General features: G+C 33.6%; 2 protein-coding genes and 1 long non-coding RNA gene across 4 annotated transcripts; 1 reads left to right on the top strand and 2 right to left on the bottom strand.

Annotated features, from left to right (window-relative positions):
- Nucleotides 1-153: 153 nt before the first annotated feature.
- LOC111289949 (uncharacterized) lies at nucleotides 154-8,327 on the top strand. The gene is made up of 16 exons (XM_089768748.1): nucleotides 154-436; nucleotides 584-662; nucleotides 1,388-1,449; nucleotides 1,543-1,642; nucleotides 1,873-1,914; nucleotides 2,101-2,142; nucleotides 2,251-2,333; nucleotides 3,636-3,654; nucleotides 4,072-4,116; nucleotides 4,766-4,846; nucleotides 5,077-5,116; nucleotides 5,181-5,287; nucleotides 5,375-5,437; nucleotides 5,845-6,029; nucleotides 6,608-6,984; nucleotides 7,822-8,327. The coding sequence occupies exons 1-16, from the start codon at nucleotides 255-257 to the stop codon at nucleotides 8,196-8,198; spliced, it is 1,884 nt and encodes a 627-aa protein (XP_089624874.1). The 5' UTR covers nucleotides 154-254; the 3' UTR covers nucleotides 8,199-8,327.
- LOC149516231 (uncharacterized) lies at nucleotides 4,106-4,629 on the bottom strand. Its single transcript, XR_016346596.1, has 2 exons — nucleotides 4,539-4,629; nucleotides 4,106-4,447 (listed from the first exon to the last, which is right to left on the bottom strand). It is a non-coding gene; the product is annotated as an uncharacterized LOC149516231 (long non-coding RNA).
- Nucleotides 8,328-12,932: 4,605 nt separating the features above from the next.
- On the bottom strand, nucleotides 12,933-17,876 carry LOC111289739 (F-box/LRR-repeat protein At5g63520-like). Of its 2 annotated transcripts, XM_022881017.2 has the most exons (10): nucleotides 17,579-17,876; nucleotides 17,353-17,460; nucleotides 17,175-17,267; nucleotides 16,975-17,094; nucleotides 16,718-16,819; nucleotides 16,584-16,623; nucleotides 15,799-15,954; nucleotides 14,669-14,850; nucleotides 14,265-14,383; nucleotides 12,933-13,649 (listed from the first exon to the last, which is right to left on the bottom strand). In XM_022881017.2, the coding sequence occupies exons 1-10, from the start codon at nucleotides 17,807-17,809 to the stop codon at nucleotides 13,196-13,198; spliced, it is 1,605 nt and encodes a 534-aa protein (XP_022736752.2). In that variant the 5' UTR covers nucleotides 17,810-17,876; the 3' UTR covers nucleotides 12,933-13,195. The 2 variants fall into 2 exon arrangements, with proteins under 2 accessions (XP_022736752.2, XP_022736753.2); XM_022881018.2 differs by lacking the exon at nucleotides 15,799-15,954.
- Nucleotides 17,877-18,034: the final 158 nt, after the last annotated feature.

Below are 18,034 nucleotides of genomic sequence, written 5' to 3' on the forward strand. Positions count from 1 at the left end.
ACAAAACGGTGGGTGCAGTAATAATAAAGGAAAAGAAGGACAATTATGAAAGGCATCTTAGTAGTGTGGTCGTGTCACCTTAGTCATCTACGCCTAACTCCTGATAATGATGGTATAAACTCATTTTGCTTGCATGGACCAGGAAATGGCTTTCGAAATCAAGAGCCATTTCTCTTCTTTTTTCTTGTATAAATATAGTTAAACACAGAAGTTTATGCAACGAGTTTTTACTTGATTTAGGTGGGTTCAAAGAAATGGGGAGGGGAAAGGTAGAGCTGAAAAGAATAGAGAACCCAACAAACAGGCAAGTGACTTTCTCAAAGAGAAGAAATGGGCTCCTAAAGAAGGCTTTTGAGCTTTCCATCCTCTGCGATGCTGAAGTTGCCCTGCTTATTTTCTCTTCCTCCGGAAAGCTTTATCAGTTTGCCAGTCATGAGTAAGTTAAATTCTCTGTTGTCCTGCTTCACCTATGCATTTTGTCATGGAAGCATGTAACTCATGCAAGGTGTAAACTGTGTGTAAACCAAGCATTATCTTTATTATTTGATGTTTTTCATTGCTCTGAATATATAAATTGCTGCAGCATGGATAGGAGTATTACAAAGTATAGAAGGGAAGTAGGGCTGCCAGATTCAAATAACCCTCAATTTAGAACCATGGAGGTAGTGTGATTATTTCTTATCAAGCTTACTTTTCAATGTTCAATTTGCATGTGAATAATGAAGATAATTCAATTATGAACTATATGTTACATTACATTGAAATTTTCTCACGTTTGTTGTTCTCCATTGAAAACCAGACACTTTTTCATGGGCTTGATTTGGTTGGTTCTACTGAACTAGGCCCAGGGGATCTTTTTCTTGCTGTATGAATTCATAAACACTAGCTAGGATATACACAGCTTGGTTGGGATAATACTTGAAGAAAAAAGATAAACATAAGACAAAATATTGATATTAATTGTCTCAATAATCGACTTCAGTATGTGTGTCTATGGACATTATCATCTAAAGACAAGTATAAGATATGCCTTAACGGGGTTCGGACATTTGATTACGCTAAGATATGGCTGCAGGTAGGACCACTTTATAAGAAAATTCCAGACAGTTAGTTCTGGTTAGCAATTCTTTTTCACCAGTGGACTTGATTACACTTTTTTAGTTTCAGAATATGGGCCCAAAAATGAAGTTTATATAAGTTACTTGTAGCTATTTGGAAACTAAAATTGGATTTTCCTCCTATTGATTTCACAGACATCATGTTGCATAGCCATAGGTTAAACCTTCAATTTGTTCCTAATTTAACTGCATACTTGTCAGTTTAAACTATATATATTTCGATATATATAATATACCACCAGGTTTTGATTTCCTGCTGTTCATCACAGTTCTGGAGAAGTGAGATTGAAGAGTTAAAGAGATCCATAAACGCGTTGGAAGCAAGACTTAAGTATGTGCAACTTTTGCTGCAATACTATCTGTGTTGAGGTTGCTGCTGCCATAGAATTTACCATGTTGTCATCATCAATGTTTCCTTTTGCAGGCACTTATCTGGAGAAGACATATTAGCATTAGGCATGAGGGAGTTGAAACAGCTTGAGCGACAGTTGAAGATAGGTGTTGAACGAGTCCGTTCAAGAAAGGTAAAGAAAAGGGTTAACACATATATAGTTATGTTATAAATACATACGTACATATATAGATATATAGATATATATATATATATATATATATATATCAGAGAACTGGTCAGGTAAATGTTCAACCATGATTTTATTAGTCATGCAATTGATGATAATGGCATTGTTGTTCAGATATGATTATACCTAAACAATAATTTGATTTTTTTTTTTTGCTGATTTACAACAAACAGAGACGCATTGTTTCTGATCATGCCACCTCGCTAAAGAGAAGGGTAAGAAAATGCCTAGAACAAAATACCTACTTCCTGATAAGTATTAAACTTTATGACTTGATGATTGGAACTTGGAACACAATATCATGGTGATTCCTTTAAACAATTGCTTAACAACTTAATAAACTGAGCTTGAAGAAATATTGATGAGAAAGCCATTCAAACTTACATCTTGTTTTAACGCAGCACAAACAATTGCAAGAGGAGAACACTCGTCTCCAGAAAAGAGTGAGATTTTCTTGTGCATTACTGTACTTTATATTACTATTACTAGTAAGTATTTAGGTAATTGGAAACATTAAGTTCTGAATGAACTCTATTTCTGTGAATTTTGAGGTTAAGTTGAACGAGCTACAAGATGGTAACATCAGCTCAAGAATTGTGGGTGAAAATGCTTGCACCATGTTCCATGAGCAAAGGTAATTAATCAATAATATATTACTTAATTACAAGCCTTCAAGTTTGTGATAGACTAATGTATACAGCACCTTTTCCTGATCTATTTTACATAGACTTGGGATAGCGTGTTAGACACCATGTTTTTGATAACTTATTTTTTTGACTGGAGGCTCAAGGCTCTAGTGAATAAACTCGCCGCCTATAATACTTTTTTTTTTTCAATTAAACCCCTACTTTCTTTTTTTTTTTCTTAAATCTTTTCCTTTCTGTTTTTTTTTGTTTTATTTATTTTATTTTTATTTAAAATTTTAAAATAACTTTGTTAATTCAATATAATAAATAAAATATGATAATTATATAATAAAAATAATTAATAAATAATTAAAAATTAAATAAATACTAAATTTTATAATCAAATAAATATTTAATAAATTAAAAAATAAATAAATTGTAATTAATATAAGTTAACAAAAATATATAATTACATAAATAATAAAAAAAAACTTTAGTATAATGTAATTAATAATCATTTTATCTTCTCCCTATACTTAATCTTATTGGTATAGTTATTTTTACATCCAAATACATATTTTATTATTGATTTTAATCTCATTGTTACAATGTCCAACTCCCCGCTATAGTAAGTTAATAATTAATTTTATTACCATCATTGTTTTAAATCTCACCAAAAATAATTTCATCGTTCATTCAAATAGATCTTAATTTTGGTGACATTAAAAATAATGGTGAATGTGAGATTATTATTTTAGTAGTGAGATTAAAATTAGTGATAGAATGTATATTTGAGTATAAAAACTCTAGTGACAATAAGATGAATTATAGTGAAAATTTTAAATTATTTAATATTTATAAAATTAATAAAAAATTAAAAAATTATTTTTATGTCAAATTATAATTGTATTAATAAATAATTAAAAAATAATATATCAAATGATTTTTTAAAAAAATTAGTAATAACATATTTACAATTATTGACAATAATCTAGAAGATTACTTATTATTTTTTATCAAAATAAAACTTAGAAAACAAAAAAGAATGGAAAAACCAAAGATAAAATAAAAAATTAAATCAAGTTTACTTTTATAAAAAGAGGCTGCGGTGGAAATGAAAAATCCACCGGACCCTTTAACCTCCAGTGAGATTTCCAAGCATTAATACGAGTTTTTTTACAAACGCCACCGCAGCTTGTTATCCAAACAGCTTATTATGGTGCAATTGCACACAAAAATTGGATAATCCCGCGGTAATGGGAAATTACTGTTTGCCATGTTAAAAGCTTTTGTGCTTTGAAATATTGCAGGATTCTTCAAGATCTCCCTTAAAGCAGCAGAAAAGGTCTCCCACTATGACTAGATATGCATCAGTTACTTCAGCTGCATACGGTACTATCGCATATATGGTACTAGTTGACAGTGACAAATTTATTTGCGCTGGCTTTATGTTTAATATGCTTTGGATGGTTTTTATGGTTTTATTTTTATCTTAAGCACTATAAAGTGTTAAAGCAATATTTGTGGACAATCCCCATCTGTATGACAGGATGAACAAGAATTATATAATATTGTGTCATCATCACTTTGATCATGCAAGGAAGGCATACATGTATATGTATAAACCTATGGAAGTTCTGAACTCTAAATTGTTTCACCCCTTGATATGATGTTCTTTCAAGGTTGATGAATGAACATCAACATCCCCCAATATGTGAACATGGTATGTTTTTTTTTTCTTTTCAGGATAAATATGAGACCAAACTTATCAGATCACATGTTTTTGACCATGTAAACAAGCATATTACTTTGCTGTAGTGAAAATCTTTTACATATTACAGCATCCAACAAAAAGGATGTGATCTACTAGACTACTACTATTGGTAGGAGGCTATCAGCAATTAAAACGGATGAAAAAAAACTTCCAAGCAAGTCTAGGAACTTACAGTTGATCAATCCCCCCTTTCTAGACTAAAACGCTGTCGAACACCTGATATATAACTTGAAGCCCTAGCATCGATGCCTTCACCGTAGTTGCCATAGGAGTCATTTGCTGTATCAGAAACAATATAAGAGTGCTTCTGCTTTGTTGAATGATCCATAAATGCATCACTGTAAAAACCTGTAGACATTGAAGCAGATGGACTAGACTTAAGTTTGTTGCTATGCTGTACAGAAGATGATGAGTTTGGTGCCTGATACAGAGACATTACCATCTTACTTTTCTTGAATCCTCTACGCTTAGACTCCATTAACTAAACCAAGATCTTTTTTTTTTTTAGTGTTCTTCGGTGTAAAATAAGTTATATCTGCTTCTGTATATATAGTAGATTCCTATAGTCTAAAGAGATGAGATAAAGATAAAACATTAGCTTGGAAAAAAATATCTTGTGGGATTATCTGTATGAGGTAGATATTTTGGAAATGGAAAATTGGCCAGATCGTTTTCAGCTTGTTTAGTACTTGTCTGAGTGAAGCAACAAGTGCACTACGATCTCCCAGCTTTGTCCTAATATTGAAGGTAATGGGGCCAGGCGGCCAACATTTTCCCAGATATATATATTTTCCATCTTTTTATTGGTAACTTTAGCCTTTAGTAGGATGTGAAAGCTAAGATGCTTCCTAGCCCAAAGAATATGAATAAATATGCTTGTAACTGGACATGTTCTCTTGGATAAAACCAGCTTGATCATATCAAAATATCATCAAGTATATATCTTTCTGTTTGAACGTTGACTTCATCTGCTTGAGATAAACTTGATGAAGATCAATAGATCATTGCACTGCACAGGTATTTTGTTGGCTCTTTGCCCCAAGTTGTTCCAAATAGCTTAATTTTTTTTTTTTCAACTAAGGCTTCATTTGGCGGCACAGTGAGAGGGACTTCCATCACGCCATAGTTGCATTTTATGACTGGACCTTTAGGAGTCATGTCATAAAACGACATCACATAGCAGTGGGGGTTCCTCCCATCATAGTGCCAAATGAATCCTAAACTAGAAGAACAAATGAAAATAGAACAGTCTTGAGTTCCATGCATGTAATTCAGACAAACAGTTCATTCCACCGATTAACAGACGGATCTTCCATGCGTGAATTACAGATTAATATGGTTGAATTAGGATTCATCACAACTTGAATTTTAGGATTCATCTTAGCAAATTTCTTTCAACGATTCTTCAAGCAGTAAACGATGGAGCAGTCATTAAGACAAAGAGAATCTGGCACAATGAATCCACTGCTGGCATCCCTATGATTCTTTAAGGACTTATCAAGATCAAAAAGAGATAAGCACCATATAACTTTGACCATTTGTGATCAAATTTCCAATCAAAGCTGGAATCCCTACAATTATTAGCAATGGCATGACATGTTTTGTTACTTTCAGTTGGACAAATAGCCTTTATAAGCATAGTTAATGTTTAGTTGGTTGGATCAAATTCTGAAGTCCAACCAATTTCCAGATACTTGACATTCTCTAAACAAGGAGGGTCTCTCCATTTCTGATTTTTTTGCAAGCAAAGCTACAGCATAACTGTTGGAGGATACCGAAAGAGCCCGAAAAGTCCAAAAGTAATGCAACTTTATGTGTTTGTTTGCTCCAACATATCTGGTATCTTCTCATGTAAAAAGGATAATCAAAAGATGGTTAAGGAGATTCTACAAATATTGCTACTGAGTCTCAAAGGACTGGCTTTTGGACTGTAAGTCTGGTATCAGTCCTCAAACCAGGCTGACATAGCAGCCCATGTATAAGAAACTTTATGGATTATTTGATAAAAATATAAAAAAAAAAAAAATCAAAAATTAATTCAAAATGATAATATTCAATTTGATATATATTAATTTTTTTATTTATTTTAAATAAATTTAAATATTACATATATATATATATTAAATTTGATCAAATTTTGAATTAAAATATAAAAAATTAAAAAAATTTAAATCAAATTAATTATATATTTTTATTAATTTATATATATATATTTTAAATTTTATAAAATAAAAATAATTATTTTATATATAAATTTAGTTAAATATATTAAAATAATATATAAAAGTTTTAGAAACATTTAATCAAATTAAACTACTGATAAATTTTGATTTAAATCAATTAAAAATTTATAATTTTATACACTGAATCTATCCGATTCAAACTGAAATCACATCTAATTATTACATAATGGCGCACACATGTTCTTTTCTCCTCTAGCCCTTTCCCATTTCTCTCCATTTTCACTCGTGTTGAAGATTCAAGCTCTCTCTGTTCACCATTAGCATAAAAAATGGTGACATCTGTTGCAGCTCGAATCTCCAGGAAAGCCGCGGCCAATGCGTTCTCCGCTCACCGTCACGTCATGGCCAACCGTTGTTTCGGCACGGAGGCGGTCAAAACGATATCGCCATCGTTGGATCGAGTGAAGTGGGACTACAGGGGCCAAAGAAAGATAATCCCTCTCGGCCAGTGGGTCCCGAAGGTAGCTGTCGACAGTTACGTGGCGCCTAACGTCGTCTTGGCCGGTCAAGTAACCGTCAACGACGGAGCTTCTGTGTGGAATGGCTGCGTCCTACGTGGCGATCTCAACAAGATCACCGTTGGATTCTGCTCTAATGTACAGGAACGCTGCGTCATTCACGCCGCATGGTCCTCACCGACCGGTAATCCTTACCTTTATCTTTCTCCTTTTGGTGTTTTTATACCTTTTTAGAGAAAATTTAGGGTTTTGGACTTCTTTATAATAAAAATTTAGCATGAAATTAGATTTCGGATTGGTGTTGATTTACCATGGAATGAGCTAAATTGGTTAAAGCTTTGACGATTGGTACTTGTATTGTTATACATTATGTTTTAATATGTTCCATGCAGCTGAGAAACTAATCACATTTAGAGGGATACAATTAGTGTTCTTTGCTTTATTTGCAGAGATATTTTTGGTATTGTATGATCTGTTTAGATGCATTAGTTATATGGTAGGGCACATTGTCCATAAGAAGGTTGGTTTTATAACAATGAAGGTCATTAACTGATGAGAAAAGTCTGTGAGTGACCCCTCAATGATTCCTGGTTCTTGTTCATATGTCTCTGTGTTAATATTTTAGGTATCTGATAATTGCAACTTGCTCCTTGCTGCTGTTACTGATTTACATGTCTTTCTGATAATGCCCTCTTTTGTTTCCAGAACGATGGGTTGACTGTCAATAACCGGTTCATTCTTGAATATTGTTTATTGGTTGCTCCTCTTTTGTGACCATTGTTTTCTAGTGTAGCTCTTGGAACCTGTAAGCTCATGCTTAATTGCAAGTCAGCCTCGCTTGTTTAACTGGGGATTTCTTCAATCGTTAGTGAATTATGCTCTGCAGTAAAAATAAAACATAAAAGCAATGTTTTAGGTAGAACTTTATTTTGTCCATTTCTATTCCTCAATGGCATCATCATAAGAATACTATTTTCGAGTCCTGACTATATTTAATTTGTAACAATTTTCTATATTACAGGACTTCCAGCTGAGACATCAATTGAGAGGTTTGTGACAATTGGTGCATACAGTCTCTTGAGATCATGCACAATTGAACCAGAGTGTATTATCGGACAGCATTCTATTCTTATGGAAGGTTCCTTGGTGGAGACTCACTCTATCCTTGAAGCTGGTTCTGTAGTTCCTCCAGGTAGGATAATCCCAACTGGTGAGCTTTGGGCAGGAAATCCAGCTAGGTTTGTCCGGGCTCTGACCCATGAAGAAACCTTAGAAATCCCAAAACTTGCTGTAGCAATTAATGATCTGAGCAAAGAACATTTCTCGGAGTTCCTGCCATACTCAACAGTATATTTGGAAGTTGAGAAGTTCAAGAAGTCCCTGGGAATTACTATTTGATTGCCTTTTGTTTTCATTTTTCCATATATCAGTTTACTGGAGTTTAGCCACGTATTCGATCGTGTTGGCTGTTGAAAAGGGAAAAAAACTTGTAGTTGTGAGTTCCAATGAAATGTAATATAGTTTGCAACGGAAGGATCTTGTCCTTGTGAACTAATGTCTTTTGTGTGCTGAGCACATTACTTGTTCACTGTTTTTGCCCATTGTGATAGCTTTGGTTGAACTATAAAATTGCCAGCTTTCTTATCATCAAACATAAGTAATCTTTATTGCAACTCCAGTCATCCCAAACATCAATCCTGTTACTGCTAATTAGAATCAGACCAATGGGTTGGACCATTTCCTTTGATCTTTCACTTTTCCGACTTGTGTTATTCCAATTTTCAATTCCAGGGTATTGTGAGAGAAAGCACTTTCATTCTTGAAAAGATTATTATTCAAGAGATTTTGAGTGCATTTGTGAGTCTTGGCATGAATCAAGTATGAGAGTCGACTGGGGGATCATAGATTTGCAGGTGTGGCATAACCTGGGAGCAGAAGCACCCGCCCACCGTCAGTTACTCATCCAATTGTGGGACTATGAGTCCAATTTCCACAGCCCAAAACACTACATATTCATGTACCACCTCTTTGCTACTCGATGACTTATTTTCTTCTGCAGGTTTGGATTTTTTAAAAAACGAAACCTCAATCAAAGCATGGACAATGAAATCAAATCTTGCAGCAATCAATTAAAGCACTGGAAAATGAAACCAAATCTTGTTGGTTTGTTATAGATGGCTGGTTCTAAAATTCAAAGGACAAATAGACTGGTTGGTGCATTCTGGTGCTAAGGGTCAAATCGGATTTCCATTTCAGTGCTCCAAAATATCATATGATTTTCTTAATTAATACAATATTATTTTATGTGCACTAAATTGCGGGGAAATTAGGACAAACGACATTGGTGTGGTTTCTTCCTGTCCTTAGTGGGAACGAAATTAGCAGAAACCCTCAGTCTCTCCGCCCACCCAAAATTTTATAATAAATCAATTTGAATCAGTCCTTTTTATCATTTACACCTCATTGGTTGGTTGGATATTGCTTTGTCAAACTTAATCAATATTTTTTTCAATGACATAATCATGATTATGATAACATTAAGCATGATTACTTTCTTTAGCTTTTCAACAACGACCTCGGTTTGTTTGGTCCCTGTAAAGTTCAGATCACCATTCCCAAAGCATCATCACCATCTTCAACTGCCATGGCTGCAATATGCCATCTGTTAAACTCGATCTCTCTTGAAAATTTTGGAATATGGCCAGCCCGAGTTAGCCGGCCAGTTTAATATATCCTTAATTTGTTCTACCTGCCAATCCTGTTAATGCAAATAATTGATAAGAAGCTTTAATGCAATATACTGAAATGATGATATTCTGTTAGGAATGGGAATGGACAGTAAATAAATAGATATTTACTATTATTTGATTCAAATAAATTTGGATAAGAGATTTGCTATCCATAATGGATTCAAAACGAATATAAATAGTATTTCTTGAATATATAATATATGAATCTGTTTAAATTTAAAAGAATAATAATATATATCAGATTTTATATCCAATTTCGTTATCCGTTTATATATATAAAATATATAAAATTTTGTTTGTAAAATGTTTCAAACCTAAAAATTAATTTTTATTTATTATTAATTAAGAATGAATTTAAATTTTAAATTAAAATTTTATTTATTTTATATTTTGACAAAAAATTTAAATAAATTGATAGTTTAACGGATTCAAGTATTTAAACGGATAATATTTATTTAAATGAATTTGGATGTGAATAGTAATATTAAACTTAAACTGATGTTTAAACAGATTCAGATATTATAAATATTAAACGTATTCAAATACAAATATTTAAAAAATAATGAAAATCCATTCTATTATCATTCTTAATTCTGTACTCCAACATTAAAGCTAACAGCTTAGAAAGTTTACATATATATATATAAATATATATATATAAAAGAGATTGATAGAGAAAGAGATCACAGATAATAAAATTTAAATCTTAAATTTTTTTTAAAAGTAATTGTATTGAGTTAAATTTCAAATTCGTAAAAGATTAAAATAAATAAATAAAATGGAATTTCAATAATATTTAAAGAAAATTCACTTTTAGAGTACTTATTTATTTTCATTGTTATTATTAGTTTTATTTCAAAATCTTTTATTTTTTGGGGTTTTTGATAAGATTATAAATTGACGAAAATAAAGGTAGTGATGATAGTTACATGAATATATTATTTATTTTCTTGATGGAACATGAATATTATTCAATCAACAGCAAAACCATATTATTAAAATTGAGAGATGAAAATGTATCAGAGAAACAAGTTTTTTTGGGCACTTATGTCAAATGTCATCAACCACTAAGCATCATGGAAAACCTAATGGGAAAATTTATACAAATTGTCACTCTTCTTAATGAAGCAAGGATTTTGACGTCTCAACCATATTATAATATCTATCTAGCAAGCTCATAATTATGCCTCTTCCATCTTATTTTCCTCTTCCTTCCCCTTTTAGAATTACCTTTAAATTCGATCGTTTTGATCTTCATCTCGATCATAAAAGAAAAAGATATATGATATTCGTTTTCATCGTAATCACGATAAAAAAAAAAAAAAAAGATAAAAATATTGACATATACATGATCCTGGTCTAAAATATCTTGCTTGTGATCAAAGATTTCTTGTTCGTGATCAAAGATCTTGGTTTAAGTGGTAAGCACGAAGAGAAAACGGGGATGTTGGAATGGCTCAATCAAATCAAATCTCCTAAGTTTTTTTGGGTCCTTTAATTTGATTGAGCCGTGCCAATATCACGTTTACTTATCTTCATACAAGTTCCTTTTTTCCTTGTATTTCTGACGATGAATCTTCATGCTATAACAAATTCCTTGTTGGGTCATAACTACTTCTATAATAAGTTTCTTTTTCTGCCATGATTCTTGTGAACTGTACATATGTATGACACCTTCAGGCTTTAGTTTTAATCAGCTTGATTTTCTGGAAGATTTTGAATCCTTTTCTTTCTTTCTTTTTTTCAAACAACGTTATTGGAAGGTTGTTTTAATTGTTTCTGAGTTTGAGTTCTCCATAGATGATGACCTAAAATTGTCTTGAAATATATCTTCCACTGATCTCTCTCTCTCTCTCTCTCTCTCTCTCTCTCTCTCTCTATATATATATATATATATATATATATATATATATATATATATAACTCTCTTTCCCCAGCCCTTGCGTGCAAAAATATCCTGGAAAATTGTTTGCCAGGAAGAGATGTGATCTATTCCAGGCTTTTGTCTGATCTGATGAAACAGTAAGGACTGAGGATGGCCTTAAACTTAAGCAGTAAGCTATCCAAAAAGGAACTGCATATAAATTGTCTTATTTTAACAACCCAGGGTTAGATTTCTGTACTGGTTATTGCCTTTTATATATTAATAGGTCAAAGTTAAACATTCAACTTCCTCTTATATCTGTATGTCTTTTATGTCAAGAAAATATATAGTGTCAATGTTATCATCCTTGAGATAGTTGCCGGCCCATCATTTTTATCCTCTTTTCTTCTTTCACGACCAATTCGTATGTGAAAAGCGAAACAATATCTCAACTGATCAAAGACCAACTCCAATGTAGCAGTATCACCATGGTTTTTTTACTGATCTGATGGTTCGCAATAACAGGTAATGCAAATTTGTCAGTGTCTAAGCTTAAGCTGTCGGGATCTGTTTGCGAATTCTATGCTGGTTTTGACCAATTATCATAGCTTTCTCTACCTTTTTCTCATGCCTTCGTACTTTTTTTTTCTTTTTTCTTTTTGGCCGTTACAGGTCTTCGTGGTTATGGCGAAGAAGAGTTACAAAAGAATTCAGTAGTCAACATCCACACATGTCAAAGCTTAATCACTGCCAACGGGGATTGATTAAGTTGGTAAGGTTGGAAAATTTTACGCACAAAGCTTAAGTTCAAATCCCGCTACTAGTGATCTTCCTTGGTCGATTTTAAATCTAATATAATCCTCTATGAAGCCTACGGTCTATTTTGACCCTGAAAAGGAAAACCCCCCTCCTCTTAAACTTTTTTGACAGAAAAAAAAAAAAAAAAAAGGGCAAAGCTTAATTCCTAACAATTCCAATTTGTTCCATACCAGGGTTCTTCACATTTTACCACTATTTGGATGTTGTTCCAATCTATCTGTTTTCATCCGAATTCCTACATGCTTGACACTGAATTAATTACTGGTGATCAGTGTAAACGAGACAGGACAATATCATTATTACTATTGTAACATACAATAAAAAGGTCTTTCTTGCACATGTCTAGGCCTAGCTAGCTATTAGAGTTTTCGACAGATTAGAGAGTAAAGTCAGACATGATTGGCGAATTCTCCGTGTCCTGAAGATGTCACTCTTCTTGTTTTTGTAGTTGGTTTGGTAGGAGACAAGGGAAAGGATTAAATGGAATAGTTGATAGGAAAAAGAATGAATCTGCATTTTTATTTCCATGCCTCAAGACCCAATATATCCACCACTGGAAAGAAAATGGAAGGGAAACAACAATTTCATTTAATTGAATGATAATCATATTATCATTCATTATTTTTCCCCCATCAATGAAACCATTTTTCATTTTTTTAGTAAAAGAAAACCATAACCTGAAAATAAGAAAAATGTACATGAAAGAACATGAAACTTCTCTTCTTAAGCATCTAAAACAGAAAACAGGTATATATTTTACAAAGGTGGTCTAATACAAGGATGTTCGTTTTGTTCTGCGATTTTTAATTCTAGAAATTCATAAGAATGCAGCCTTCTAAGAATAGGTCAATCTTTTAAGGATAATGAAAACACTTGAGCAGCACCAAACAGCTGGTTATTTTTAGAGTCATCTCTGAGACTGAAGACTTCCCATCCATATTAAAGGGAGCCATGGAAAAGATCTAATGCTCTGCAGGTGAAGCATATGACATCACAAGATAAACAGTACTATAGACATGGAGAGGGCAATGAGCAGAGCCTTCTTTGCCTCCATGCGCAGTTAAGCCAGTATAGCCACGCCCAATTTCCCCACCGCAAAATATTCCTGCCACGGGAACCCCAGGAAAGTTCTCCAAGAATGGCGTGCTGTCAACATTAAGGTGCCCAAAGAATGACTCCCCACGGCCAAGGCAAGAAAAGATGAATCCTCCGAAAGCTTCCTTCTTATCAATGGCATTAACAACAGCCCTTTTGCTGAGGCAGCATTTAGAATCCCAATCCAACTTCAAACTTCTAAGGGCTGAGGAGACATTTCGGCATGAAGGTAACGCAGTTTTGGGATCTGAATGGTAAAACTGGAAACAGTCTCCAGTTCTGATTCCAACACCATCAACATAAAGGTACTCCTCATCTCCTCTGTTGAAAAACATTTAATTTGTTCAATTAAAATGGAAAAGAAAGGAAATACACCAATGAGTGCAAAACGCAATCCTTGCCTTGATTTTATTTGTTGAATGTGTGCTCCAGAAGAAGTGAAAGCAATTATTTTACTTATCAAAAGCAAATGCTCTTATAGCAATTAAAGAAGAAAAAACAAGCTCAATTGTACAAATGCTAAGTATCATACCACAAACTATAGCAAAGGGCCCCAAAAATCACTTACCTACGTTGTTTTGACAAGTTCATGTCTAATATGTCTATGAACACAGCAGATGAGCAGCTAAGTACCATGGGTAAGTCCATGTCGATACATAATGCTCTACAACTCACAATTCGAGAAAAGACGATACTTTGATAAGCAGCAACTAACATATGTAGATAGCAAAAAATTTTCCAAAAGTGGGCAGTGTGAGATGTGGAGAGAGAAAGAAGGCATGGAACAAGAAAGTTTGATAGTTATACAGGATAATCATGTAATGGGTTTGTATGCATGTTCGTCTGGGAACATAACCAATGCAAATGAGCCCCTGGCATGCATGTGATATGATTTGTGAAACCAAACAAAGATGGGAAATTTTTTTCCTGTCTTACCCTTCAACTCCATGGAGTGTCAACGTCGTCATCAACCTAGGCTTATCTGAGCCAACAGAACAGTTCCGTCGTCTTGTAACCCCAATGTAAAGTTCAACGTATTCCATATGATTTTCCATCTGCCATTTATTTTCACTTCAGAAAATTTAAGAGTATGGAAGAATCATAATGAATAATCAGTGCTTTCAAGCAAATGGGTCGTTTTGATATAGTCTAATTGCAATGGATCAAAACTTCAGGAGGAAAGGGAGGATGCTTCAAAAAGAAGGATCAATTAGAAGGACAAAACCTTTTACATTAAACAGGCAGTTCACACGCATCTTCATATTTTAAAGACCAATTTCTATAAAGCTCACGCTGACTTATACACTGTCTTATACTTGCTCTGAAGTGCACTAACATACCTCATTATCGATATCATCCAGCATACGTTGACCATCAAGAATCTCCTGCTGTCCTTCTCTTCTGGCAGTGAGCCAAGTAACATTTTCAGATGCTTTCACCTTAACAGAAACTGCCTTAAGCCTTGGTCCAATTGCCGAAACACCATTTGACAATGCAAAATGAAATTCAATATCCCCTATACCTGAAAATTTAAAGCACATCAGCACAGGCTACCAAAAAATGAAAAAAAAAAATCCATAGAGCACAGGAAGAATCTATGAAGTGGCCCATGAGATACGCAACATGATTCAACACAAACCATAGGATAATTAAACATTAAACATTGTACCCAATGACAGGAAGAAACAAGAACAAGACCTTAATGAAATAATAAGTAGAAAATGGGGTGGCAAGATTGAGCATGACGCAATGAGAAACTATTTAGTGAATGTTGCTACAAGAAAATAAGCTAGCAAAACTGATAAAAGGTGAATTCTGAAATTTCTACTATTCTTGGTAACAATTTTCTTTGGAAAGTGCGAGGGAGAACAACAAAGGGGGAAAAAACCAGTGCCAGAATAAGTTCAAATTTTCAAACCCACAGCATAGGGTATTGAAAATGCCACCTATCCAAAGTGGCATAGGATAACCTCAATAGCAACACAGTTTGTTACTGGTAGCATAGGAACAAAAACTGTACATAGGCACTCACTAACATCAACAATTAACAAGCAAAAGCCGTTAGCAAGTGAAGAACTCCTGAAAAAAAGGTACTAACAAAATCTTTACCCTTTGTGGTGACACACGATGTCAAACTTTTACAGGAAATTAACTCCCATACCTAAAAACAATTTAAAAGAAACAATAAATATGGTGCAGACTTCCTTGTATACATGCTTGCAAACTCTATCTCTCCAAGAATGTATCTTATTGCCATGAACAAAATGTTGCAAGTGCAAATGTGCTTCCTGACAATAGGATTGAAATGTAATACAGCTGTTACTGAAATTTCTTGGGGAATAAGATCAACTATATTTTCCTATTGCACTTGCAACAGGAAACCTATGCATGTGCAGCAATTAAAACAGGTAATTATTTTCATAAAAATATGAGAAGAAAGAAATAAATACATAACCAAAGGAACAGTTACCATGGGCCTTGTCTCTATCTCTTGCAAATACAAGAGCAACAGCATCAAGAGAGTGTTTTTGACTAGTGCTGGCATTTCTCGGAACATCAGCACTTCTATATACAAACTGACCTCTCGCATCACCCACAATGATCGTTTCCATGGGCATTGCATAATCTGAGATGGACAAGATATTGGAGACAATAATAAACCATGCACAAATTTTCTGAATAACATGAGAGGAGGTAAAATGGAGCTAGAATTAATCTGACAACCACCTAGGTCATGTAGTTGGGAGCTGGGAAGCTGTGAAATAGGATTGAAAAATACCAAAAAAAAAAAAAAAGATGGAATTGACATAGATGTATAAATGATTGATATGACATTAATATGTTCATTTATCTGTTGAACAAAAGGCAGAATGTAATATATGAACTAATGGTCATACCTCCCTTCAGGCCCAGGTTTGTGCTGCTGAGACTAGAATGTAGATGAGCAATCATTATTTGCTCATTATGAATAATAATTTGATGGAAATGAAAGGCCAGAGTTTTGCCTATATTTTCTTAATAGTATATTTTTACCATTCTAATTTTAAAAAGAATAAAGTTTTCACTAAGCCAGGAAAGAAACAAAGAAACAATAAGTACATTAGAGTGGATTCTTTTGAATTTCCAATGCACAGATGGTTTAAATAGTTACTTCCCCTTTGCTTACAAATCAGTTCAAGTTATCAGATGGAGGAACAATTTCGTTCCATTAAAAGCAAAATGTAAAATAAAAGGAGGGGAAATGGAAAAACTCACCTAACTTTTCAATGATAGGTTTCTGGTCAACATCTGCATCCTACAAAATCACAAAGCCGCATGTCAAAAATGCAACCAAGTAAAAAACCTAACTTGAAGATAGAATGGATAAACAACGAAACAGAGAAACTTACTCCAATCATTATAATCGCAAGCGGTGAAGTGTAACCTGACACAGAGGATGTGTAACTCTTAATATCCATAACAAAATCGTCAATCATTGACCCTTGAGGTGCCTAATATATCAATAAAGTTCTCCATGTTAATTTTCCTTCCATAAATCCAAACCAACAAAACAGTTGATAAAACACTAACAACATCAGCCATCAAGATTGAATATTTGTTAGCAATTCCATGATATTACAACTTCAATAGAAGAAAAAAGTTTCACCTTGTTGTGTCCTAAAAGAGGGATAGCATCGACTTTAAGTCCCGGAACAAATCCAACAGTCAATACGATGCCATTATTTGAAGAAACTTCATCACCAATATGACCATAATTCCACTTGACCTTCCATTTTTAAAAAAGAATTTAAAAGACATATAAAATTAAACACAAAAGACATAACAAAGATCAGAATAAAAAAAAACCTCTCTAAATTCATGAGTAAGGGCATCTCGTCCAATAATTCCGCTAACAGAAGATAAAATAATCGGAGTTCTTGATCCCAGTTTATCTACCATCTGCCCAAATAACCAAAAAAAAAAACTTAACCCCCCCCCCCCAAAAAAAAAAGAGAAAAAAAGGTTAAGTTTTTAGAGTTCATACGAATTGGAGAACATTTTTTAAGTAAAACCCAGGACCAACACTGGCAATAGCAAAATGGGGTCGAATTGGCTCTGACATAACCTTGTCAAAAACCTCTTGTAAAGCAACCTATTCAAAAAATTACAAACAAAAATCAGCAAAAAAGTAAAAATAAAGTTTTCCCTTTATTTTGTCTTTTGAATTGGGAGTTAAAAGAATAAAAAAAATGCTAGCGAGAGAGAGATACAAGAGGAGAAGGGTTGAGGGAGACAGCGGAGGAGAGCTTAGGGCGAGAAAGTATGCGACTACAAGCAGCGTTCCAGGCCTTGGAGACGGCAGCTGCGGAGGCGAAGGAGGTGGCAGGAAGCCTTGAGAGTATGTTTTGAAGAAGATCATCGTTCATTAAAGAAAACCCTTTTCTTTCTTCGGGATTGGGTGCTGAAGGAGAAGATGTAGATGATCGGCTCTTCTTCCCCATCGAAGGGGTTAAGTTAAGACTCTCAAGTCTCAACAACACAAGAAACAAAAATGCACGGTTACCCCTTTCTCTGTTCTTTTCATTTTTGGCTTAAAATCCACCAAAAGGCTTCTTTTTTTTTACAATTTAATAAATACTCTTTTTGTCATTTTTCTTTTTTGTGTTTTGACTTAATAAATATTATTTTATCATTTTCAAATAATATTAGTCAGTTAATTAATTTAT

This window comes from Durio zibethinus, chromosome 11 (genome assembly GCF_047325235.1).
Source record: "Durio zibethinus cultivar Kanyao isolate XHJ-2024 chromosome 11, ASM4732523v1, whole genome shotgun sequence".
NCBI classification, from domain to species: Eukaryota; Viridiplantae; Streptophyta; class Magnoliopsida; order Malvales; family Malvaceae; genus Durio; species Durio zibethinus.

Bases quoted from the DNA above. Each gene is read 5' to 3' on its own strand.
- LOC111289949 (XM_089768748.1), top strand. From the start codon at position 255: ATGGGGAGGGGAAAGGTAGAGCTGAAAAGAATAGAGAACCCAACAAAC. The intron at 5,117-5,180 runs GTATTTTGTTGG...TTTTCAACTAAG, and splicing joins TAGATCATTGCACTGCACAG to GCTTCATTTGGCGGCACAGT. The intron at 5,438-5,844 runs GTTGAATTAGGA...TTTTTTTGCAAG, and splicing joins GTGAATTACAGATTAATATG to CAAAGCTACAGCATAACTGT.
- LOC111289739 (XM_022881017.2), bottom strand. From the start codon at position 17,809: ATGGGGAAGAAGAGCCGATCATCTACATCTTCTCCTTCAGCACCCAAT. The intron at 16,820-16,974 runs GTGAAACTTTTT...TTGATATATTAG, and splicing joins CTCTTTTAGGACACAACAAG to GCACCTCAAGGGTCAATGAT. The intron at 14,384-14,668 runs GTATGTTAGTGC...AATAAATGGCAG, and splicing joins TGGATGATATCGATAATGAG to ATGGAAAATCATATGGAATA.